Genomic DNA, 27,055 nt, shown 5'->3' with positions numbered 1-27,055 from the left:
TATTTTATGGACCTCTTTTTGAACTATTTTACGAACTCTTTTTGAACTGACCTTGTCTGTGAATTGTTTACGACCTTTTCTGGGAACTTTTTGCGACCTTTGTCCTTTGGAAACAGCGGTGGCCATGTGGTCGGGGAGGGTCCAAAATAAAAGAAGGCGGCGTGCAATCTTTTGGCAGAGCGTGCTGGGATACTGTGCAAGGGTACAGTGTACAGACGACTCTCCTCAATATTGAGTCCAAATTGAATTCTGTCTCTGTTTAATTCTTTGCTTCTTGTCTTGTTTAATAGATGTCATCAGTGTTTGAACCTGACACTCACCTTTTGTTTATTTTTGGTTTAAGCATTAAGACACCTTTTTACCTGCACGCTGCCTCCCGATGTTCCCGACATCTACAAAGCAATTAGCTACCAGCTGCCACCTACTGATATGAAAGAGTATTACACGGTTACTCTGCCGAGCTCTAGACAGCACAGACACTCAACAACAACACATCATTTGCAGACTATAATTACTGGTTTGCAAAAAATAATTTTAACCCAAATAGGTGAAATTAGATAATCTCCCAAGGCACACCATACTGTATCTCACGACACTAGCCGCGGCACAGTGGTTGAAAAACAGTGGTCCAGAACATGTTTTGCTTGATTCATTATTGACGTGTTTCTTGCTACTTTATGTTGTATATTTTCTACATGAGATTTCCATTGGGGTCGGAGAGCTTCCCACGTCCCGTTATCAGTTGTGAACATGCTCCGCTCACCTCTTTGAGGGTCGCAGGAATCCTCTTATGTTTACGAGAGAAACCAAAGCCTTTGTTGCCGGGTGTTGCCGCCCCTGAGAGGGCTTGTTCACCTGGGGAAGACACACGAGTGGATGAGTGTGAAGAGGCCAGAGAAGAGATACTGTCGGTGGAGGATGTTTCCTACTTTTCTGCTCCTGCAGTACAAGGTAACACTGGTCGCACACTCTGGCCAGCTGGTTCTTGAGGTACACAAGGCAGTGCTTGTTGGAGGAACACGACTGGCACACCACCTAGTGGAGGAAAACGGTTGATATTGTCAGCTCTCGCGGTTGCAACGCGGGGGTCGTTCAAAATAGTCTCGCTCTAATTCGGAGGTGGGTTGGAGTACCCAAAAAATGGTTAAGAATTATATGACTCGAGTAAATGTAAAAAGTAGTCATCAAAATAATTACTTGAGTAAGAGTAAGTAAGTATTCTGTGAAAAAAGTACTCAAATATTGAGTAATTTGTGGGTAACATCTGATTTATTTAGTATTTATTTTTTGATGGTTCTTGGACTGCAATTGTAGTTTGTGTGTGTGTGTGTGTGTGTGTGTGTGTGTGTGTGTGTGTGTGTGTGTGTGTGTGTGTGTGTGTGTGTGTGTGTGTAAAACATACAATGTATTTCATGTGTTGCCTTCATTATAACACTTTTAAAGTCGTTTTGATAGTAGGCTAATATAGCTAATATAGACACTTACATCATGTGTTGTCTTCATTATAACACTTATATAAGACTTTTAAAGTCATTTTGATAGTAGGCTGATATAGCTAATAGACACATTGTGTTGTCTCCATTATAACACTTTTAATGTCATTTTGATAGTAGGCTAATATAGCTAATATAGACGCTTACATCATGTGTTGTCTTCATTATAACACTTATAAAAGACTTTAAAGTCATTTTGATAGTAGGCTAATATAACTAATATAGACACTTACATCATGTGTTGCCTTCATTATAACACTTATATAAGACTTTTAAAGTCATTTTGATAGTAGGCTGATATAACTAATTTAGGCACTTATATCATGTGTTGTCTTCATTATACCACTTATAAAATACTTTAAGTCATTTTGATAGTAGGCTAATATAGCTAATATAGACACATCATGTGTTGTCTTCATTATAACACTTATATAAGACTTTTTAAAGTCATTTTGATAGTAGGCTAATATAGACACTTACATCATGTGTTGTCTTCATTGTTACACTTATATATAAGACTTTTAAAGTAATTTTGATAGTAAGCTAATATAGCTAATAGACACTTACATCATGTGTTGTCTTCATTATAACACTTATAAAATACTTTAAGTCATTTTAAATAGTAGGCTAATATAGCTAATAGACACATTATGTGTTGTCTGCATTATAACACTTTTAATGTCATTTTGATAGTAGGCTAATATAACTAATATAGACACTTACATCATGTGTTGTCTTCATTATAACACTTATATATAAGACTTTTAAAGTCATTTTGATAGTAGGCTAATAAAGACACTTACATCATGTGTTGTCTTCATTATAACACTTATATAAGACTTTTAAAGTCATTTTGATAGTAGGCTAATATAGCTAACAGACACATTATGTGTTGTCTGCATTATAACACTTTTAATGTCATTTTGATAGTAGGCTAATATGACTAGACACTTACATCATGTGTTGCCTTCATTATAACACTTATATAAGACTTTTAATGTCATTTTGATAGTAGGCTAATATAGACACTTACATCATGTGTTGTCTTCATTATGACACTGATATAAGACTAAGTCATTTTGATAGTAGGCTAATATAACTAATATAGACACTTACATCATGTGTTGCCTTCATTATAACACTTATAAAAGACTAAGTCATTTTGATAGTAGGCTAATATAACTAATATAGACACTTACATCTTGGTTGTCTTCATTATAACACTTTAAGTTTTTGCGGCTCCAGACAGATTAGGTTTTTGTATTTTTGGTCCATCAATATTTTGGGTTGCCGCCCCCTGTCTTAGGGGAACACTTATGTTTATGCGAGTATTACGTAAGGCTCACCTTTCCGCAGGCCCGGCAGTGGTGCCGCCTCCACGTCAGCGTGAACTCACAGGTGCAGATCATGCACATTGTGGCGCGTAGGTCTGGGATCCATATGGGAGCTTTGGAGCCCAAAGGAGCTCCGTCTCCAGTGTCACTCAGCTGCGCCTGAAATGTCGGGGGGATTAGTTACTTCACCGTAGGTTCTGCGAAGACACACCTGTCTCGTTACCTCGTCTGATGTCTTTCCAGATAAGAACGTGATCTTCTTCTTGGTGTAGTCGTTGATGGCTGTGGAAATGGCCTCGAGCCAATCGTCTCGCTCTGATGCAGAGCTGCAGTGAGAGAAAAATGAATACCATGGCACACTTCATGGGAAGTAATGGAGTAATGGGTCACCTAGCGGAAAGAATAAAAGAGCGCTCCACGCTCTCAATGGTCAGCTCGTTCTGGAGGGCTTCTTGGCTCGGCTTGCTGACCTGTCGTTGATGACATCATTAGCATCGACGGTGGAAACCGTTAAGAGGACTGTGAACTTGTGACCTTCATTCCAGCCAGAGACAGCATGTTGTTGACCTTGTACTGGCCGGACTGGACAGGGGTGGTGTACAGCAGGGTGTCGTTGAACTGAGGAACAGTTTATACAGTCAGAGTTGTGCCGTATACCGGTATTAGTGTAGCACCGCGTTATTAATGAATCATATTCGGTACTATACTGTTAGAATAATTGGATCGAAGTTATCATAAAAACTTTGTGTTGAAATGAGTTACCAGCGAGAAGACCAAAAGCTGTCTTTGAAACCTACCAAGAAGAAGGCTTGTAAAACTCCACTGTGTAAGGGGGGGAAGCAACATGAAGGTGTCTATTTCTTTCATGTATTGTAATCAACAGAAAGATATTATGGACGACAAAGCGGAGAGAAGGCAGGATCTGCCCATGTTCCAGACGAACCTCCTTTTTCAACTGTTTTACGAACCTCTTTTTGAACTCTTTTACGACCTTTTCTGTGAACTGTTCACGACCAACGTTCCCTCTAAAGGTGCGCGCCTGTGCAATTGCGCACTGCTCAAGCGTCCTCTGCGCACGGCAAATCGAAGCCACGCACAAAATCAAAGAAAAAAATAAATTAAATTATTGTTCATTTGCTTACTTTCTCTTTTAACATGTTCTATCTACACCTCTGTTAAAATGTAATAATCACTTCTTCTTCTGTTGTTTGACACTTTACATTAGTTTTGGATGATACCACAAATTTGGGTATCAATCCGATACCAAGTAGTTACAGGATCACACATTGGTCATATTCAAAGTCCTCATGTGTCCAGGGACATATTTCCTGAGTTTATAAACATAATATACATTTAAAAAAACAAAAGATGTTGTGAAACATATTGACGTAATCATAGCAGTATCGACTAGATACGATCCTGTACTTGGTATCATTACAGTGGATGTCAGGTGTAGATCCACCAATGGCGTTTGTTTACATTTTGACGCCGGTGAGCTACGGTGTGTAGTGAAGCATGTTTAGCTATTCCTCGTCCTCCAGTGATAATTATACTTGTAAGAAACGTACTTTATTTGTCGCCATGGAGGCGAAGATTAGTGATTTAGAAGTATTTTCGACAAAACACGGACACGACAGAGGAAACAGTTTTCGTCATCATTGTTCAAATATTGTAACGTCTGTCGAGAAGCTTTGAGGACATGAATTCCATCCATCACTTTACTGACCAAAACTCTTTATTGTCGGCCATAAACACATCACCAAAACATTAGTAAAAAAAAATGATATCTAGCAAAAGTGGTCATTTTCTGCAGTACAAACCAGACCAAAAGCAACTTTGTTATATCAACAGCAGCCGCTCGCTCTTTCTCACTTGCGCTAACACATGCACATATGGCACTTAGCCAGTGATGCGTTTACAGCCACACAAAAAGTCGGACAACTCCAACACCACACATAAAGTGTAATTCCAGGTCGTTACACAATGATTTACCAGTGCTTAGTCTAGTGTCATTTATTAGGAATCTTCATTTATAAATATTAATCATGAAATGCGGTTAGTATATTAAATAAATACTAATAAAAATATATTTTTTACAAACAGGAAGTTGCAGGAATGCACACATGATCCCCTGCTTACATCTCATTGTGCAACATGTGAATGTGTTTAATGGGAACTAAATGCAATGTCTGAAAGGGTTACAAATTATTTCCAAAGCAGGACCTCCACCCAGACAAACAATACAAGTACACAGTTCATGAAAAACTATATTTTTTGTAATTGTCATTGTAAGTGGGCCTAAACACTTATATTAGAAAATAACCTGATGGAAATGACTGCTGTCATTTGATTATAATAATAAGAGAATGTTGTCTGTCTATCTGTGTTGGCCCTGCGATGAGGTGGGGACTTGTCCAGGGTGTACCCAGCCTTCCGCCCGAATGCAGCTGAGATAGGCTCCAGCACCCCCCGCGACCCCGAAAGGGACAAGCGGTAGAAAATGTTGGTATCGGGACAACACTAGTCCGGACTTTTTGGTACAATACGGAGACATCACTACGAGTATTTGCTTATCAACTGTGAAATGTGCAGATGTCATTTAAGAGGCTTTCCAAAATTGTGCCTCCATTTTACTTTGTTACACCTGGTTTTCAATGCTGCGCCTTAAAGAACATTATAGTGATTTAAAAAAAAAAAAAAAAGTTACCAGAAAGAACATTCTGGGCTGCATGATCTTCCTGGACAGCTTGTTGAGGGAGCCCTCCTTCAGGAAGATCTAGGACACACGAGAAAAGTCAGTTATTTCATCTCTTTCCAGGGTAATATTATTATTATTATTATTATTATTATTATGATTATTATTATTAGTGTGAAAAACGCTCTTACCCTTCCAGGCCGGACTATTTCGTGATGGCCGTTCAGGCTGCACTGCACTTGAATTAGCTTCTGGAAGTTATCCTAAAACAGAGGCATCATTACTTAGGGGTCTAACTCAAGATCTGGACCGCCACGACAGTTTATGTGGCTTGTGAAAGCCTGGATATAATGTGTGTCGATAAAGCACTTTTTTTTTAAAGTTATGGGCCTGCTGCAATGCCAGCAGGCCCATATTATTATTGCTCATACTTCAAACTTCATTATTCCTGTTCCGCACGTTTCTCTTACGCTTAATACGAGACGAACCGGACAACGAACCCCCACATATGTTATACCGCCGGAAAGGGGCTGTTCGCGCCGAGGGCGGTACTTTAAATTGGGACCATTTCGTGTTACCATGGAAACGCTATTCACAAAGAAACAAAAAAAATGGGCCACTAGAATGGGTACGCACCTTTATAACGGCGGATAGTTTCGTCCAAAAAGGCAAGATTACCTCAGCCAAACTTTCACTTAGCACTCTATGTGACACTTGTTAACTGGGGCGGTATAGCGGTATATATATATATAGGAACCAGCAACTTGAGGGTTCCAGGTTCGAGCCCCGCTTCCGCCATCCTCGTCACTGCCGTTGTGTCCTTGGGCAAGACACTTTACCCACCTGCTCCCAGTGCCACCCACCCGTTTTTTAAATGTAATTTAGATATTGGGTTTCACTATGTTGGGTTTCACTAGAGAAAAGCGCTATATAAATATAATTCACTTCACTTCACAACTGTTAGCATGTTAACGTTAGCATGCTAGCATGTTACCATTAGCTTGCTAAATTTTTGAGCTACTCTTGCTACTGTTTAGCCCAGAGTCATATAACTTGGTATGTGACACTTGTTAACTGTTAGCAATAGCATGCTAGCAAGCTAACTTAGGCTTGCTAACTTTTTCCATCTATTTTTACACTTTTTTTCCCTATTTCCGCAGCCATACAACTTTGAGTCGTATAAATTGGTATACGAAACATGCTGACTGTTATCATGCTATCGTTAGCACACATGCTAAGTGTTAGCATTTTTATGTAAACATGCTACTAGTAGTGTATATATTTCATACTTGCCAACCTTGAGACCTTCGATTTCGGGAGGTGGGGGTGGGGGTGGGGGTGGCAAAGAGGGGAGGAGTATATTTACAGCTAGAATTCACCAAGTCAAGTATTTCTTATATATATATATATATATATATATATATATATATATATATATATATATATATATATATATATAATTCTAGCTATATATATATTTATTATATATATATATATATAAATTAAAGAAATACTTGAATTTCAGTGTTCATTTATTTACGCATATACACACACATAACACTCATCTACTCATTGTTGAGTTAAGGGTTGAATTGTCCATCCTTGTTCCATTCTCTGTCACTATTTTTCTAACCATGCTGAACACCCTTTCGCAGGTACCCAGAAAGGTTTCGAGTACCACCAAAAAAACTGAATCTCTGAAGACAGTATAAAAATCTGTGTTAAAGGTGTACAAATACTGTTTGTATAATAAGCATGTTATTGTTTACAAATGAGGGTTAAGAGTTCAGTACTAAAAAAAAAAAAAAATAAGAATGTGGCTTAAGTACAGTTTTTTAATTGAGCTGCTGCATTTTTTGGTTGGGTTGTTTATTTATTTTGAGTAACTTCTACATTTCTAAAAGGGGAGGAATGTAATAGAGTGATCTATGTTTGTCTGTTGCCATCTCCTGGTGAATGTTGGCTATAGCGTACTGGGGTTACTTTTTGGTTGGCCAACGATTTACGTGGTGTTGCGCACCTGACGTCAAGTGTGTGAGTCTGTTCTGAAGTCTACAGTAAAGAGACGTACTTCATCCCCTCGCCTGTTTATTGCCTCCAACTCAATATATTACAACAACATTGCTGTTTACGGCAGACGAACTGCTTTACGGTAGAATAAAACATGACTGCTGTTGTTGTGTGTTGTTACCGCGCTGGGAGGACGTTAATGAAACTGCCTAACAATAAACCCACATAAGAAAACAAGAACTCGCCCTCGATTATTCTACAGTTATAACGTGTTTGGGCAGGCACGCTGTTTATATTGTGGGAAAGCGGACGTGAATACAGGCTGTTGACACGTCACTCAGGTCCGCATGGAGCTGGAGGGGGCGCGGCTTCCAGCTCCGCCTGAATTTCGGGAGATTTTCGGGAGAAAATTTGTCCCGGGAGGTTTTCGGGAGAGGCGCTGAATTTCGGGAGTCTCCCGGAAAATCCGAGAGGGTTGGCAAGTATGATATATTTGTATCATGAATTGATTAACGTGGACCCCGACTTAAACAAGTTGAAAAACTTATTGGTGTGTTACCATTTAGTGGTCAATTGTACGGAATATGTACTGTCCTGTGCAATCTACTAATAAAAGTTTCAATCAATCAATCAATACTGTTTTAGGCTAGCTCTGTGGCTACTTTTGTACAGTTACACCTAAAACTAACGGATTCAGACACTCGGCACCATCTAATAAGTACGGCGGCTTCCGGCGGACCCCCGGCCACAGGTCCAAGGCACAGATAGCAGGCCCATCAAAATGTCTGCGGGAATTTTCTAGTTTCTAATGTACTGGTTCTTTCAATTTTGATTGAAAATAAAATATTTCCACCCAATCTTCAAAATTATGCACTTGTCTGATCATGCAATAAACACTTTGTTGTTATCAAAAAAATAATGACTTAATTTAGGGGTGTGCTGGTACAACCTTTTCACTTCTGATACGACACAGATACTGGATACAGGTCTCTTGGTCAAGCTACATTGGCTGTGGCTGTAGGCAACCTTTTTTTTTTTTTTTTTTTTTTTTTTTTAAAATAACTACCAGATGACAGTAGCTGAATTTGAATTATAATGATTGGTCATTGCTCCTGTGTTGTGCCATAACAATGTAGTCAAATATTTCAGATATGCTTTTGTTTTGACTTTCTCAAAGCTACAAATCGTTATTAAAATTAAAACATTAACTTGTTTTGAAATTTGGGAAATTACAGCCTCTCTCCAATTATGGCCTGTTTTTAACAAACACTGGTGAAGATAAGGTCCTTTTAAAAAAAATAATAGAATAAAATAAATACATTAAAAACATTTTCTTGAATAAAAAAAGAAAGTAAACAATATAAAAACAGTTACATAGAAACTAGTAATTAATGAAAATGAGTAAAATTAACTGTAAAAGGTTAGTACTATTAAGTTAAGTTAAAGTACCAATGATTGTCACACACACATGAGGTGTGGCGAAATTATTCTCTGCATTAGACACATCACCCTTTATCACCCCCTGGGAGGTGAGGGGAGCAGTGAGCAGCAGCGTTGGCCGCGTTAGTGGACCAGCAGTGTGCTTATGGACTGTATACCTTGCAGACTGTATTGATATATATTGATATATATTGTAGGATCCAGAATATTAATAACAGAAAGAAACAACCCTTTTGTGTGAACGAGTGTGATTGAGTGGAGGGAGGTTTTTTTTGGGTTGGTGCACTAATTGTAAGTGTATCTTGTGTTTTTTATGTTGATTTAATAAAAAAAAAAAAAAAAACACTGTATATTTAAAAAATACCGTTTTATCCCGACTATAAGGTGCACTTAAAATCCTTTTTTTCCCTCAAAACTCGACAGTGCGCCTAATGTAAGGAATAAGTTTGGTTGAGCTTACCCACCTCGAAGCAATTTTATTTGGTACATGGTGTAATGATAAGTGTGACCAGTAGATGGCAGTCAAACATAAGAGATAAGTGTGCTTCAACATAGGAGTGTTTTTATGGTGTGTGTATAAGGTAAGACATTATCTGGCGTTTTGTTTCGCAATATTATGCAAAAGAAACTCTTCTTACCTTCTGGTACCTGCTGATCTGTATTTGGGATCTGCATAAATCCTGAAAAATTGCGCGCGTCCGCCTTTGTAGTCTGTGGTCGTAGTTGATAAGCTTCTTCTTTTTTCTCTATCTTCTTGTTATGTGACATTCATCCTCCGCTGTTGCTATTTCTAATATAAAGTAGTGTAAAGTTCTTACTTATATCTGTCAGTAAACTCGCCATGAAAGCGCTAAAACATACCGGTGTAGTGAGTTTACGTTATTCACCCAAGGAACTTTAGTTATTAGAATTCTGGTTGGACCTTTTTTCACGGGACACATTTCGGGTGTTGTTATTTCCGGATGAGGAGATGCTGCATGTCAAAGTCTGAATGTCATTAAAACAGTTAGAACCATCTTTTTGACACTTCTTCCACTCCCGTCCTTGCACGCTACAACGCTACAACAAAGATGACGGGGAGAAGACGCTGCCGAAGGTGAGCCACGTAAATAAGACCCGCCCACAAAACGGCGCAACCGGAAGCAACTTGAAGATGATGTGTAAAACATCATCTATGCAACATTTTGACCAAAGAACCACCATTACATGTTATGTAGACCACGAGGAAGTCTTTTACATTTAGAAAAAAAAATCATAATAATACGACTCCTTTAATGCGCCCTATAAACCGGTGCGCCTTGTATATGAAAAAAGATCAAAAATAGACCATTCATCGGCAGCGCCTTATAATCCGGTGCGCCCTATGGCCCGGAAAATACGGTATACAGTATATGAAAAACTTCACTGGTCCTTACCCCTTGTTTCATGATGTCATTAGCATGATTTGCCACTTCTTTAACGATAGCAAGAGCAGCTGAAGGGAAGACAAGAGAGTTCCAGTAAAAAGCAGACAATCAGTTGTGTTGTGCTTTCCAAAGATGTCAAATATTTACCTTGCGTGTCCTTGTAATCAGACGAGTCTTTGGACAGGTTTTTTAAGTAGTCTGAAAAACAAAAACAGTCCGGGTCAACGCTCGGCGTTGTGTAGTAAATTCTTGGCACATGATCTTAATCCCCGTTACAAAAACGGCTGTTTTCATAATATAATACGCACATTCTTTAGATCGTTTACATTGGGAGGGAAATGAGCTTATTTAGTTTATGTCATAACAGCTGATTCGGGTTGAACTTCAAACAAAAATCCTGTTGTCTCATCAAATATCATCTTTAAAAAAAAAAATTCTTCAAAATGTTGTACAGTGGTTACGTTTTTTTGTACATTCGTGTGAGGCCCACCTGGGATGTGACCCAAATGTTATGTCTTCGTAATAACAATGATTAACGTCTTTTTACGAGTTAAAAGTGTCGCTTAACAGTCGACTTGTGCTCTTTGTGAGTTATACGGACACAGTTTGAACCTGGAATGGGTTATTGTGTGAATGCTCCAAAATATTCATACATATGGTTTTCTACACCAAAATTCATCTATTTATTCAACTTCTTCAACTTCTCCAGATTTTGGCGCGCTCTACCTTCCACATTTTTCATCCAATTCAAACCGTTCCAACTTCAAACTGTTCAGCCTATTTGAGAATCACGGGCTTTCCTTGACAAATTACAAAAATTCCCAGATTTCCCAGTTTTCCGTGTCATTTTTCCCCATTTAAAATTAATTGCCCATTTTTGTAACTTTCACCATTTCCACGTTTTCAAAAAAATTCCCATTTTTTCCGAAATTCCCACATTTTTTGGAAATTCCCATTGAAATCAATGGGACATTCTTCAAAGTTCCACAAATCCCACATTTTTTAAATCTGATTCAAACAGTTCCAACTTCAAACTGTTCAGTCTATTCGGGAATCGTGGGCTTTCCCTTGACAAATTCCAAAAATTCCCAGATTTCCGGGAAATGTTTCCTATTTAAAATGAATCGGCCATTTTTCAAACTTACACCATTTCCACATTTTTCAACCTATTCAAACCATTCCACCTTCAACCCATTCCACCATCTTAGAAATTCAAACTACTCTTTTTCCAAGTTAAAAAAATTCCAGGATTTTCCAGAATTTCTGGTTTTCCAACGCCCTATTTTCACCCTTTTTTCCGGCGACTACTCCTTCCACATATTTCTACCCATTTCAACCGTTCCACTGTCAAAACATTCCTCTTAATCAGGACAAAAAAGTAAGTTGTTTTTTGAACCAGAAAAATTTCCGGTTTTCCCGAAATTCCAGGAATTCTGTAATACCATTTCTCAATTCAACATGTTACTACTTAAACATTTCTCGACCGATTAGAATCATTCCAACACCAATCATTTCAACTTATTCAGAACATTCAAGTTTTTTAGCATTTTTCCAAAAATTCCCGCTTTTCCCGAAATTCCCAATTTTTTCTGAAGTTCAATAGAATATTCTTCAAAGTTCTCCCACATTTTTCCTCTGACTCAAACTGTTCCAACTTCAAAATATTCAACCTGTTCAGGAATTGTGTGCTCTACTTCAACTATTCTAAAAGAATTCCCGAATTTTCCATGATCCTTTTGTTTTTTTTTCATTTTCCTGATTCAAAATGAATTGGCCATTTTTCAAATTTCCACAAATTCCACATTTTTCAACCGATTCAAACCATTCCAACCTTCAACATATTCCATCATTCTGGAAATTCAAACTATAATTGTTCCAAGTTCCAAAGAAATTCCAGGATTTTCCAGAATTCCTGCTTTTCCAAAAACCCCTATTTCTCTGGCGACTACTCCTTCCACAATTTTCAACCCATTTCAATCGTTTCACTGTCAAAATATTCCTCTTAATCAGGACAAAAAAAACCGAAAATTTCAACAACAACCATTTCAACTCATTCAGAACATTCAAGTTTTTTACCATTTTCCCCAAAATTCCCGCTTTTCCCGAAATCCAATGGGACATTCTTCAAAGTTCCACAACTCCCACATTTTTCATCTGACTCAAACTGTTCCAACTTCAAAATATTCAGCCTGTTCAGGAATTGTGTGCTCTACTTCAACTATTCTAAAAAAAATTCCCGAATTTCCCATGATCCTTTTGTTTTTTTCATTTTCCCGATTCAAAATGAATTGGCCATTTTTCAAACTTCCACAATTCCCACATTTTTCAACCTATTCAAACCATTCCACCTTCAACACATTCCACCATTCTGGAAATTCAAACTATAATTTTTCCAAGTTCCAAAAAGTTCCAGGATTTTCCAGAATTCCTGCTTTCCAAAAACCCCTATTTTTCTGGGGACTACTCCTTCCATAATTTCCAACCCACTTCAACCGTTTCACCGTCAAAACATTCACGGTTTTCCTGAAATTCCAGGAATTCCGTAATACCATTTCTCAATTCAACATGTTACTACTTCAACATTTCTCGACTGATTTGAAAAATGTCAACACCAACTATTTCAACTCATTCAGAAAATTCAAGTTTTCCAAAAAATTCCCACTTTTTCCAAAATTCCTACATTTTTGGGAAATTCTTCTTCAAAGTTCCACAATTCCCACATTTTTTTTTATCAGATTCAAACTGTTTCAACTTCAAAATATTCAGCCTGTTCAGGAATTGTGTGCTCGACTTCAACTATTCTAAAAGAAATTCCCGGATTTCCCATAATTCCTTTCTTTTTGTTGCATTTTCCCCATTCAAAATGAATTGGCCATTTTTCAAACTTCCACAATTCCCACATTCTTCAACCCATTCAAACCATTTCACCTTCAACACATTCAACTCGTCCTGGACATTCAAACTACCATTTTTCCACATTCAACAACTTTCCAGAAATTCCCGTTTTGTTGGTAACCTATTTCCAGCCTTAAGTTCGACTACTCCTTTCACATTTTTCAACCGTTCCACCATCAAAACACTCCTCATATTCAAGACAAAAACCAAGTTGGTTAAGGAACTAGACAAATTCCCGGTTTTCCCGAAAATCCAGGAATTCCGTAACACCATTTCTCAATTCAACATGTTACTACTTCAACATTTCTCGACTGATTTTAAAAATGTCAACACCAAGCATTTCAACTCATTCAGACCATTCAAGTTGTCAAAAAAATTCCCATTTTTTCCGAAATTCCCACATTTTTTGGAAATTCCCATTGAAATCAATGGGACATTCTTCAAAGTTCCACAAATCCCACATTTTTAAAATCTGATTCAAACTGTTCCAACTTCAAACTGTTCAGTCTATTCGGGAATCGTGGGCTTCCCCTTGACAAATTCCAAAAATTCCCAGATTTCCAGGAAATGTTTCCTATTTAAAATTAATTGGCCATTTTTCAAACTTTCACCATTTCCACATTTTTCAACCTATTCATACCATTCCACCTTCAACACATTCCATCATCCTGGAAATTCAAAGTACCGGTACTCTTTTTCCAAGTTCAAAGAAATTCCAGGATTTTCCAGAATTCCTGGTTTTACAACGCCCTATATCCACCCTTTTTTCTGGCAACTACTCCTTACACATTTTTCTACCCACTTCAAACGTTCCACTGTCAAAACATTCCTCTTAATCAGGACAAAAAAGTAAGTTGTTTTTTGAACCAGAAAAATTCCAGGAATTCCGTAATACCATTTCTCAATTCAACATGTTACTACTTCAAAATTTCTCGACCGATTAGAATCATCCCAACACCAATCATTTCAACTCATTCAGAACATTCAAGTTTTTTAGCATTTTCCCAAGAATTCCCGCTTTTCCCGAAATTCCCAATTTTTTCTGAAGTTCAATGGGATATTCTTCAAAGTTCTCCCACATTTTTCATCTGACTCAAACTGTTCCAACTTCAAAATATTCAGCCTGTTCAGGAATTGTGTGCTCTACTTCAACTATTCTAAAAAAAGTCCCAAATTTCCCATGATCCTTTTGTTTTTTTCATTTTCCTGATTCAAAATGAATTGGCCATTTTTAAAATTTCCACAATTCCCACATTTTTTAACCGATTCAAACCATTCCAACCTTCAACATATTCCATCATTCTGGAAATTCAAACTATAATTTTTCCAAGTTCCAAAGAAATTCCAGGATTTTCCAGAATTCCTGCTTTTCCAAAAAACCCTATTTCTCTGGCGACTACTCCTTCCACAATTTTCAACCCATTTCAACCGTTTCACCGTCAAAACATTCCTCTTAATCAGGACAAAAAAACCCGAAAAATTCTTGGTTTTCCCAAAATTCCAGGAATTCCGTGATACCATTTCTCAATTTAACATGTTACTACTTCAACATTTCTCCACCGATTTGAAAAATTTCAACACCAACCATTTCAACTCATTCAGAACATTCAAGTTTTTTACCATTTTCCCCAAAATTCCCGCTTTTCCCGAAATTCAATGGGACATTCTTCAAAGTTCCACAACTCCCACATTTTTCATCTGATTCAAACTGTTCCGACTTCAAAATATTCAGCCTGTTCAGGAATTGTGTGCTCTACTTCAACTATTCTAAAAAATCCCGAATTTGCCATAATCTCTTTTTTTTCCTTCATTTTCCCGATTCAAAATTAATTGGCCATTTTTCAAACTTCCACAATTCCTACATTTTTCAACATATTCAAACCATTCCACCTTCAACATATTCCACCATTCTGGAAATTCAAACTATCATTTTTCCAAGTTCCAAAAAGTTCCAGGATTTTCCAGAATTCCTGCTTTCCGAAAACCCCTATTTTTCTGGCGACTACTCCTTCCATAATTTCCAACCCACTACAACCGTTTCACCGTCAAAACATTCACGGTTTTCCTGAAATTCCAGGAATTCCGTAATACCATTTCTCAATTCAACATGTTACTACTTCAACATTTCTCGACTGATTTGAAAAATGTCAACACCAACTATTTCAACTCATTCAGAAAATTCAAGTTTTCCAAAAAATTCCCACTTTTTCCAAAATTCCTACATTTTTGGGAAATTCTTCTTCAAAGTTCCACAATTCCCACATTTTTTTTATCAGATTCAAACTGTTTCAACTTCAAAATATTCAGCCTGTTCAGGAATTGTGTGCTCGACCTCAACTATTCTAAAAGAAATTCCCGGATTTCCCATAATTCCTTTCTTTTTGTTGCATTTTCCCCATTCAAAATGAATTGGCCATTTTTCAAACTTCCACAATTCCCACATTCTTCAACCCATTCAAACCATTTCACCTTCAACACATTCAACTCGTCCTGGACATTCAAACTACCATTTTTCCACATTCAACAACTTTCCAGAAATTCCCGTTTTGTTGGTAACCTATTTCCAGCCTTAAGTTCGACTACTCCTTTCACATTTTTCAACCCATTTCAACCGTTCCACCGTCAAAACACTCCTCATATTCAAGACAAAAACCAAGTTGGTTAAGGAACTAGACAAATTCCCGGTTTTCCCGAAAATCCAGGAATTCCGTAACACCATTTCTCAATTCAACATGTTACTACTTCAACATTTCTCGACTGATTTGAAATATGTCAACACCAAGCATTTCAACTTATTCAGACCATTCAAGCTTTCAAAAAAATTCCCACTTTTTCCGAAATTCCCACATTTTTTGGAAATTCCCATTGAAATCAATGGGACATTCTTCAAAGTTCCACAAATCCCACATTTTTTAAATCTGATTCAAACTGTTCCAACTTCAAACTGTTCAGCCTATTCGGGAATCGTGGGCTTCCCCTTGACAAATTCCAAAAATTCCCAGATTTCCGGGAAATGTTTCCTATTTAAAATTAGTTGGCCATTTTTCAAACTTTCACCATTTCCACATTTTTCAACCTATTCATACTATTCCACCTTCAACACATTCCACCATCCTGGATATTCAAACCACTCTTTTTCCAAGTTCAAAGAAATTCCAGGATTTTCCAGAATTCCTGGTTTTCCAAAGCCCTATATCCACCCTTTTTTCTGGCGACTACTCCTTTCACATTTTTCAACCCACTTCAACCGTTCCACCGTCAAAACAGTCCTCTTAATCAGGACAAAAAACAAACTTATTTTTTGAACCGGAAAAATTCTCGGTGTTCCCGAAATTCCAGGAATTCCGTAATACCATTTCTCAATTCAACATGTTACTACTTCAACATTTCTTGACTGATTTTAAAAATGTCAACACCAAGCATTTAAACTCATTCAGACCTTTCAAGTTTACAAAAAAATTGCCATTTTTTCCGAAATTCCCACATTTTTTGGAAATTCCCATTGAAATCAATGGGACATTCTTCAAAGTTCCACAAATCCCACATTTTTTAATCTGATTCAAACTGTTCCAACTTCAAACTGTTCAGCCTGTTCAGGAATTGTGTGCTCTACTTCAACAATTCTAAAAAAATGTCCCGGATTTCCCATAATTCCTTTTTTTTTTTTTTGCATTTTCCTGATTCAAAATGAATTGGCCATTTTTCAAACTTCCACAATTCCCACATTTTTCAACCCATTACACCTTCAACACATTCAACTCATCCTGGAATTCCCGTTTTGTGGTAACTTATTTCCAGCCTTAAATTCGACTACTCCTTTCACATTTTTCAACCCATTTCAACCGTTCCACTGTCAAAACTCTCCTCATATTCAAGACAAAAACTAAGTTGGTTAAAGAACTAGAAAAATTCCCGGTTTTCCTGAAATTCACGGAATTCTGTAATACCATTTTTCAATTCAACATGTTACTACTTCAACATTTCTCGACTTGAAAAATGTCAACACCAACCATTTCAACTCATTCAGACCATTCAAGTTTTCCAAAAAATTCCCACTTTTTCCTAAATTCCCACATTTTTGAGAAATTCCCTTTGAAATCAATGGGACATTCTTCAAAGTTCCACAATTCCCACATATTTGCATCTGATTCAAACTGATCCAACTTCAAAATATTCAGCCTATTTTTTTTTTTGCATTTTCCCCATTCAAAATTAATCGGCCATTTTACAAACTTCCACAATTCCCACATTCTTCAACCCATTCAAACCATTCCACCTTCAACACATTCAACTCATCCTGGACATTCAAACTACCATTTTTCCACATTCAACAAATTTCCAGGAATTCCCGTTTTGTTGGTAACCTATTTCCAGCCTTAAGTTCGACTACTCCTTTCACATTTTTCAACCCTTTTCAACCGTTCCACCGTCAAAACACTCCTCATATTCAAGACAAAAACCAAGTTGGTTAAGGAACCAGAAAAATTCCCGGTTTTCCCGAAATTCCGTAACACCATTTCTCAATTCAACATGTTACTACTTCAACATTTCTCGACTTGAAAAATGTCAACACCAACCATTTCAACTCATTCAGACCATTCAAGTTTTCCAAAAAATTCCTACTTTTTCCAAATTTCCCACATTTTTGGGAAATTCCCTTTGAAATCAATGGGACATTCTTCAAAGTTCCACAATTCCCACATTTTTTGATCTGATTCAAACTGTTGTAACTTCAAAATATTCAGCCTGTTCAGCAATTGTGTGCTCTACTTCAACAATTCGAAAAAAAAATCCCGGATTTCCCATAATTCCTTTTTTTTTTTTTTTTGCATTTTCCCCATTCAAAATGAATTGGCTATTTTTCAAACTTCCACAATTCCCACATTCTTCAACCCATTCAAACCACTTCACCTTCAACACATTCAACTCATCCTGGACATCCAAACTACCATTTTCCCCCACATTCAACAAATTTTCCAGGAATTCCCGTTTTTTGGCAACTTATTTTCAGCCTTAAGTTCGACTACTCCTTTCACATTTTTCAACCCATTTCAACCGTTCCACTGTCAAAACACTCATATTCAAGACAAAAACCAAGCTGGTTAACTAGAAAAATTCCAGATTTTCCCAAAATTCCAGGAATTTCTCAATTAATAGCTGTTACTAATTCAACATTTCTTAACGGATTTAAACAATTCCAACACCAACCAATTCAGCTCATTCAGGACATTCATGCTCTTAACAAATTTTTTTTTAAATCCCGCTTTTCCCCAAATTTCCGGAAGTTCCCATTGAAATGAATGTGATATTTTCCAAGTTGCACAATTCCCACATTTCTCAACCTATTCAAACCATTCCACCTTCAACACATTCAACTCATCCTGGACATCCAAATCAATCAATCAATCAATCAATCAATCTTTATTTATATAGCCCTAAATCACAAGTGTCTCAAAGGGCTGCACAAGCCACAACGACATCCTCGGTACAAAGCCCACATACGGGCAAGGAAAAACTCACCCCAGTGGGACGTCGATGTGAATGACTATGAGAAACCTTGGAGAGGACCGCATATGTGGGTAACCCCCCCCCCCCTCTAGGGGAGACCGAAAGCAAAACTACCATTTTTCCCACATTAAACACATTTTCCAGGAATTCCCGTTTTTTGGTAACTTATTTCCAGCCTTAAGTTCGACTACTCCTTTTACATTTTTCAACCCATTTCAACCGTTCCACCGTCAAAACACTCATATTCAAGACAAAAACCAAGCCGGTTAAGAACTAGAAAAATTCCAGATTTTCCCAAAATTCCAGGAATTTCTCAATTAATAGCTGTTACTAATTCAACATTTCTTGACGAATTTAAACAATTCCAACACCAACCAATTCAGCTCATTCAGGACATTCATGCTCTTAACAATTTTTTTTTAAATCCCACTTTTCCCCAAATTTCCAGGAAGTTCCCATTGAAATGAATGTGACATTTTCCAAGTTGCACAATTCCCACATTTCTCAACCTATTCAAACCATTCCACCTTCAACACATTCAACTCATCCTGGACATCCAAACTACCATTTTTCCCACATTAAACACATTTTCCGGAATTCCCGTTTTTTTGGTAACTTATTTCCAGCCTTAAGTTCGACTACTTCTTTCACATTTTTCAACCCATTTCAACTATTCCACCGTCAAAACACTCATCATCTTCAAGACAAGTTGGTTAAGGAACTAGAAAAAATCCTTATTTTCCCCAAATTCCAGGAATTTCTCAATTAGAAGCTGTTACTAATTCAACATTTCTTGACCAATTGAAACAATTCCAACACCAACCAATTCAGCTCATTCAGGACATTCATGCTAACCAATTTTTCTTTTAAATCCCGCTTTTCACCAAATTTCCAGGAAGTTCCTATTGAAATGAATGGGACATTTTACAAGTTGCACAATTCCCACATTTCTCAACCTATTCAAACCATTCCACCTCCAACACATTCAACTCATCCCGGACATTCACACTAACACTTTCCCAAGTTCCAAACCAAATTCCGGTTTTCCTGGAAATTCAAACTCTTCAACATTCAAAGCATTCTTACATTCATACTACATTCGATCAGCATTTCAGTTCAACTTTAGCATTGGAGCATTAACATGCAATTCCTTCAGGAATTGCCTCATCTAGTTTATATTCTGGTTCTGTTTTCAAAGGCGAAGCCATGAATCCATTGCTACAGTATGTTCTCCTTTCTTGACACTTGAGGGCACTGCTCTGCAAGGCGTGAAACAAACTGCTATCTAGGAACACACTTGAATAATCAATAATGTAAATAATTGAGTTACCTCTAAGCAGGAGCTGGTACTGTGGAATTCTCTGAATGGGCTTTAGGAGGTAGTGCTTTAAAGCCAAGTTGGCACAACGTGGACTGGCCTGGGACAAAATATATAACACAAGCACACCATTTTGTTTAAAGAAACAAAAGCTATAAGAAACGTCACCTTGACATATAAGACCAACTCCCAGGACAAAGAAACAGGTCAGGCTAGTCTCGTCACCTCAAATTCACGTACGACAGCGCCGAATGCTGGATTCTTCTTGCTTTGCTCATCCAGTAGGGCCACATTCTTGTCAAACTCACGGATGTATGTGGAATACATTTTCAAATAGGGACCTTTCTGCAGGAAGATGTCCGCCACCTGGTCGTTTTCATCCCTGTTCACAAAAACCGCAGACGAGGATTACACTTTGAACTGGCACGGGCCACTTTATCATGCAAAGGAAGTGACATCAATGATAACTTGACATGCTGGAATCCTTAAAAACAGTAGCGCCTTCATCTTGATTAGAGGATCTTTGACTATGTTGTTTTTAAAACCGCAGACCAGTAATGTTTTACAAAGGATCTTTGTTAAGTGTTTTTGCAGTAAAGTAAAAAAAAGAAAAAAAAAAGAAAAAAGCAGAGTGTTACTGTTATATAGACTGCAGGGGCATCAAATTCATCGTAGGCCACATCATAGTTAAAAGTGAAACCATATAAATGCCTCATAGTATTATATTGAATAAAAACACTTTTGTGTTCTGCGTCCTGATTCGCTAAGGGACTGTAGACCATTGTCAATCTTCTTCATGCCATGTGTCCTGTATAGTACAGAATGTATACTGTGGTGGGGGATATAATCCTGAACAAGTTTTTAATATGGATGGGAGAGACTTACTTTGGAAACGAATGTCCTCTTGCACCTTTATAATGCAGGACGAAGCCAAAAGCACAGGATTTAAGGCCCAAAAAGATGGTGTGACTGATTACGTGTTGAAATGCTGCTGGCTTTATGATAAAACCCGGGCTTATTTATAGGTAAAAAAATCCTAGGAGCCCTAAAAAGTAGGTTTTGATCTTTGGTTTTATTCTTTAACACAGTAGTGTACTGTACTTATTTTTTTTAAATCCACGAAAGTTTGAACTTTGAGAAAGTTTCAACGAGAGAAATATGAGAAAATGTTAATGCATGTCTGAGAAAAGTTTATAAAGTGTGTGGTTAGGGGTTATACGGACTTAAATTATATATAAGAAACATACTGTATAGTATAGTAAATGAAAAAAGCATATAATAAATAAAAACAACAACCTGTAAATGAAAAAACATGCACAGTAAATGGGAGAAAAAAAATCCTGTAAATGAAAAAAATATATATAATACAAAAACACACAAAAAACGGGGAGAAGAAAAATCTACTTCTAAAACACGGATTTCACTTAAAGCGGGTATTTTTTGTAACGTGTGGACAATGCTGAAGAAACAAGTCCATGTCGGAAAACCAACAAATTTAGCTGAACTGCACCAATTTTGTCAAGAGGAGTGGTCAAAAATTCATCCAGAAGCTTGTGGATGGCTACCAAAAGCGCCTTATTGCTGTGAAACTTGCCAAGGGACATGTAAGCAAATATTAACATTACTGTATGTATACTTTTGACCCAGCACATTTGCTCACATTTTCAGTAGACCCATAATAAATTCATAAAAGAACCAAACTTCATGAATGTTTTTTTGTGAGCAACAAGTATGTGCTCCAATCACTCTATCACAAAAAAAACCAAGAGTTGTAGAAAGTATTGGAAACTCAAGACAGCCGTGACATTATGTTCTTTACAAGTGTATGTAAACTTTTATGAAATACTGCACAAAATATAAATAAATACATCACTTTTAAAATGGAAATAGAAATCCGCAGAAATCTTTTGGAACTAATGGCAAGTATTTCTAGCGTTATTATATATCCATGCTCTTGTCCTTGAATGTGATGTATCACCTATAACCCATCAGATACTAAAGCCGGGAAAAAAGTCTACTCCTAGCAAAAATGAGTAAAAATAAAAGTCTATGGAGAGCTTTTTTGCAAAGGGAAAAGGCCGGAAGCTCCCACTAATTCCACATTATGGTGAGTTTTTTCATGTATTCATTTTTTTATCTGCCACACGTGGAAGGTTGGTCCGTGAAAATAATGCCTACATTAAGCCGGTCCTTGGTGCAAAAAAGATTGGGGACCCATGAAATAGAGGATCTTCAACACACTGTTTTAGCAGTACTAGTCTCTAGCTCCTTGAAAACAGCAGATCACTCTGGTCCAATAGAGAATTTTTCAAAATTTTTGCAAAAGGTTGTTAAAATCATCAATGCTATCTTGACAAATAGAGGATATTTGACAATAATTTATGCAGGAAGCAAGCCAATCTAAGACTAGATGTGACCAATCCAAGTCTAAGACTAGATGTGACCAATCTAAACCCAATACTGGATGTGACTAATCTAAACCCAAGACTGGATGTGACTAATCTAAACCCAAGACTAGATGTGACCAATCTAAGTCTAAGACTAGATGTGACCAATCTAAGTCTAAGACTAGATGTGACCAATCCAAGTCTAAGACTAGATGTGACCAATCCAAGTCTAAGACTAGATGTGACCAATCCAAGTCTAAGACTAGATGTGACCAATCGAAGTCTAAGACTAGATGTGACCAATCTAAACCCAATACTGGATGTGACTAATCTAAACCCAAGACTGGATGTGACTAATCTAAACCCAAGACTAGATGTGACCAATCCAAGTCTAAGACTAGATGTGACCAATCTAAACCCAATACTGGATGTGACTAATCTAAACCCAAGACTGGATGTGACTAATCTAAACCCAAGTCTAGATGTGACCAATCTAAGTCTAAGACTAGATGTGACCAATCTAAGTCTAAGACTAGATGTGACCAATCCAAGTCTAAGACTAGATGTGACCAATCCAAGTCTAAGACTAGATGTGACCAATCGAAGTCTAAGACTAGATGTGACCAATCTAAGTCTAAGACTAGATGTGACCAATCTAAACCCAAGACTAGATGTGACCAATCCAAGTCTAAGACTAGATGTGACCAATCTAAACCCAAGACTGGATGTGACTAATCTAAATTTAAGACTGGATGTGACTAATCTAAACCCAAGACTAGATGTGACCAATCTAAGTCTAAGACTAGATGTGACCAATCTAAGTCTAACACTAGATGTGACCAATCCAAGTCTAACACTAGATGTGACCAATCTAAGTCCAAGACTAGATGTGACCAATCTAGGTCTAAAACTAGATGTGACCAATCTAAGTCTAAGACTAGATGTGACCAATCTAAGTCTAAGACTAGATGTGACCAATCTAAGTCTAAGACTAGATGTGACCAATCTAAGTCTAAGACTAGATGTGACCAATCCAAGTCTAAGACTAGATGTGACCAATCTAAACCTAAGACTAGATGTGACCAATCTAAGTCTAAAACTAGATGTGACCAATCTAAACCTAAGACTCGATGTGACTAATGTAAACCCAAGACTAGATGTGACCAATCTAAGTCTAAAACTAGATGTGACCAATCTAAGTCTAAGACTAGATGTGACCAATCTAAGTCTAAGACTAGATGTGACCAATCTAAGTCCAAAACTAGATGTGACCAATCTAAGTCTAAGACTAGATGTGACCAATCTAAGTCTAAGACTAGATGTGACCAATCTAAGTCTAAGACTAGATGTGACCAATCTAAGTATAAGACTAGATGTGACCAATCCAAGTCTAAGACAAAATGTGACCAATCCAAGTCTAAGACTAAATGTGACCAATCTAAACCTAAGACTAGATGTGACCAATCTAAACCTAAGACTAGATGTGACCAATCTAAACCTAAGACTAGATGTGACCAATCTAAACCTAAGACTAGATGTGACCAATCTAAACCTAAGAGTAGATGTGCCCAATCTAAACCTAAGACTAGATGTGACCAATCAAAACCTAAGACTAGATGTGACCAATCTAAATCGAAAACTAGATGTGACCAATCTAAGCCTAAGACTAGATGTAACAAATCTAAGTCTAAGACTAGATCTGACCGATCCAAGGCTAAGACTAGATCTGACCAATCCAAGTCTAAGACTAGATCTGACCAATCCAAGTCTAAGACTAGATCTGACCGATCCAAGTTTAAGACTAGAGGTGACCAATCTAAACCTAAACCCTAACAGAGCTCACCGGTCATAAAGGGTTGTTGACGTATATTGACAGATGGCTTTGTTTTTTTTTTTAAGCCATTTTAACTTGCCTTACATTGACATTGTATACAAATGTAGAATACTGTGTGGGTTTTTTCCGGGTACTCCGGCGTCCTTAGGTCAAATCTAGACTCTAAATTGTCCGTGGGAGTGAATGTGAGTGGGAGTGGTTGTTTGTCTATATGTGCTTTGTAATTGCCTGGCAACCAGTCTAGGGCGTCGGTCAACTTGCTTCTCGCTCAAAAGGTAGGCTGAGGTAGGCTCCAGCTCAGCCATGACCCTAATGAGGACAAGCGGTATAGAAAATGCATGGATGGATGGGAAAAGAGAAGTCCATAGTTTTAGTACATCATTATTTCAATATTTATCCTTGAATGTCCTACTTTCAGGTCCACAAGAACAAGAAAACTAAACTAAGTCGGAGGACGATGGAATGTAATTCCGCTGATAACAGAGAGATCACATTCCAGCCTCTCAGTTAGGACGTTGGCATTTCCTTAATTAGGCTGAATTAGCCTGTATTCAAAGAGTACATGGGAGATATGCACCTTTAAATACAGATTTTTAAAGCTTCAGGGACAAATGTAGACAAGTATTGAGTATTGACTGCTGATCAAAACAAATGCAAGCAATTGGAAGTGCTCTGTACCACAGGGCCAGTCTGTTCTGTAGTTCCAGCAGCAGGTCCTGGTTCAGCTCATAGAGTTGAGGGAGGTAGTACAGGATCTGGTTGAGCAGACGATCCTCAATCACAGGTTTGCCATTTTGACGAGACGCTTCAGCTACCGCCTCGCGGAAGTCCTGCAGTTCAGATTATCAGAGAGGGAGATCATCAACTACTGTTGGAATCACAAAAGCGCAACTGTGTCCTAGCGTGGTGTTACTGTACTATTAAACGCAGAAACAATTGGCATGCATTCAAAGTGGCAGAGAAGCAGACAAACATGATGACTGATGAGATAAAAGAATGCATGGCTAACAATTTTAGCGCCTGTGCGGAAGATAAAAAGTATTTTTATGAACAGGCCAATGGATGTTGTCATTAATACAGGTCCTTGTATTCTCAGGGCATTTAATCGCTCGCAACTAGACTGTATGGTTTGTCTTAGAAGACGCTTTGCCTCTCATCATTTGACCAATCCAGGTCTAAGACAAGATGTGACCAATCCAAGTCTAAGACAAGATGTGACCAATCCAGGTCTAAGACAAGATGTGACCAATCCAAGTCTAAGACAAGATGTGACCAATCTATTTCTAAGACCAAATCTGACCAATCCAATTCTAGGACAAGGTGTTACCAATTTGGGTTTAGGACTAGATGCGACCAATCTAGGTTTAAGACTGGATGTGACCAATATAAGTTTAAGACTAGATGTGACCAATCTAAACCCAAGACTAGATGCGACCAATCTACACCTAAGACTAGATGTGACCAATCTAAACCTAAGACTAAATGTGACCAATCTAAACCTAAGACTAGATGTGACCACTTAAGACTAGATGTGATCAATCTAAACCTAAGACTCGATGTGACTAATCTAAACCCAAGACTAGATGTGACCAATCTAAACCTAAGACTAGGTGTGACCAATCTAAACCTAAGACTAGATGTGACCAATCTAAACCCAAGCCTAGATGTGACCAATCTAAACCCAAGACTAGATGTGACCATCTAGGTCTAAGACTAGATGTGACCAATCTAAGTCAAACACTAGATGTGACTACTCCAAGTCTAAGACAAGATGTGACCAATCTAAACCTAAGACCTGACGTGACCAATCTAAACCTAAGACTAGATGTGACCAATCTAAACCCAAGACTAGATGTGACCAATCTAAACCCAAGACTAGATGTGACCAATCTAAACCCAAGACTAGATGTGACCAATCTAAACCCAAGACTAGATGTGACCAATCTAAACCCAAGACTAGATGTGACCAAACTAAACCCAAGACTAGATGTGACCAATCTAAACCTAAGACTAGATGTGACCAATCTAAACCTAAGACTAGATGTGACTACTCCAAGTCTAAGACTAGATGTGACCAATCTAAACCCAAGACTACATGTGACCAATCTAAGTCTAAGACTAGATGTGACCAATCTAAGTCTAAGACTAGATGTGACTACTCCAAGTCTAAGACAAGATGTGACCAATCCAAGTCTAAGACAAGATGTGACCAATCCAAGTCTAAGGCAAGATGTGACCAATCTAAACCTAAGACTAGATGTGACCAATCTAAACCTAAGACTAGATGTGACGAATGTAAACCTAAGACTCAATGTGACTAATCTAAACCCAAGACTAGATATGACCAATCTAAATCGAAAACTAAATGTGACCAATCTAAGCCTCAAACTAGATGTGACCAATCTAAGTCTAAGACTAGATCTGACCGATCCAAGTCTAAGACTAGATCTGACCAATCCAAGTCGAAGACTAGATGTGACCAATCCAAGTCGAAGACTAGATGTGACCAATTCAAGTCTAAGACTAGATCTGACCAATCCAAGTCGAAGACTAGATCTGACCGAGCCAAGTGTAAGACTAGATGTGACCGAGCCAAGTCTAAGACTAGTTGTGACCAATCTAAACCTAAGACGATGTGACCAATCCAAGTCTAAGACTAGATGTGACCAATCCAAGTCTAAAACGAGATGTGACCAATCCAAGTCTAAGACTAGTGGTGACCAATCTAAACCTAA

General features: G+C 37.7%; 1 protein-coding gene across 1 annotated transcript in view; it reads right to left on the bottom strand.

The window, feature by feature from the left end:
* Positions 1-27,055, bottom strand: part of LOC133572005 (FYVE, RhoGEF and PH domain-containing protein 6-like) — an 80,305-nt gene that overhangs the window by 12,351 nt on the left and 40,899 nt on the right. Inside the window, exons 6-18 of the mRNA XM_061924609.2 lie at positions 24,999-25,150; positions 20,325-20,481; positions 20,112-20,199; positions 10,526-10,576; positions 10,388-10,446; positions 5,714-5,785; positions 5,535-5,603; positions 3,362-3,445; positions 3,218-3,297; positions 3,051-3,153; positions 2,840-2,986; positions 930-1,035; positions 764-855 (exon numbers count right to left, since the gene is read on the bottom strand). Of these exons, the coding sequence (XP_061780593.1) occupies positions 764-855; positions 930-1,035; positions 2,840-2,986; positions 3,051-3,153; positions 3,218-3,297; positions 3,362-3,445; positions 5,535-5,603; positions 5,714-5,785; positions 10,388-10,446; positions 10,526-10,576; positions 20,112-20,199; positions 20,325-20,481; positions 24,999-25,150 (1,260 nt within the window). The remainder of the gene's footprint in view (positions 1-763; positions 856-929; positions 1,036-2,839; positions 2,987-3,050; positions 3,154-3,217; positions 3,298-3,361; positions 3,446-5,534; positions 5,604-5,713; positions 5,786-10,387; positions 10,447-10,525; positions 10,577-20,111; positions 20,200-20,324; positions 20,482-24,998; positions 25,151-27,055) is intronic.

This window comes from Nerophis lumbriciformis, linkage group LG29 (genome assembly GCF_033978685.3).
Source record: "Nerophis lumbriciformis linkage group LG29, RoL_Nlum_v2.1, whole genome shotgun sequence".
NCBI lineage: Eukaryota > Metazoa > Chordata > Actinopteri > Syngnathiformes > Syngnathidae > Nerophis > Nerophis lumbriciformis.
The sequence above is the reverse complement of the archived record's forward strand: the minus strand, read 5'-3'. Positions and strand labels throughout refer to the sequence as shown.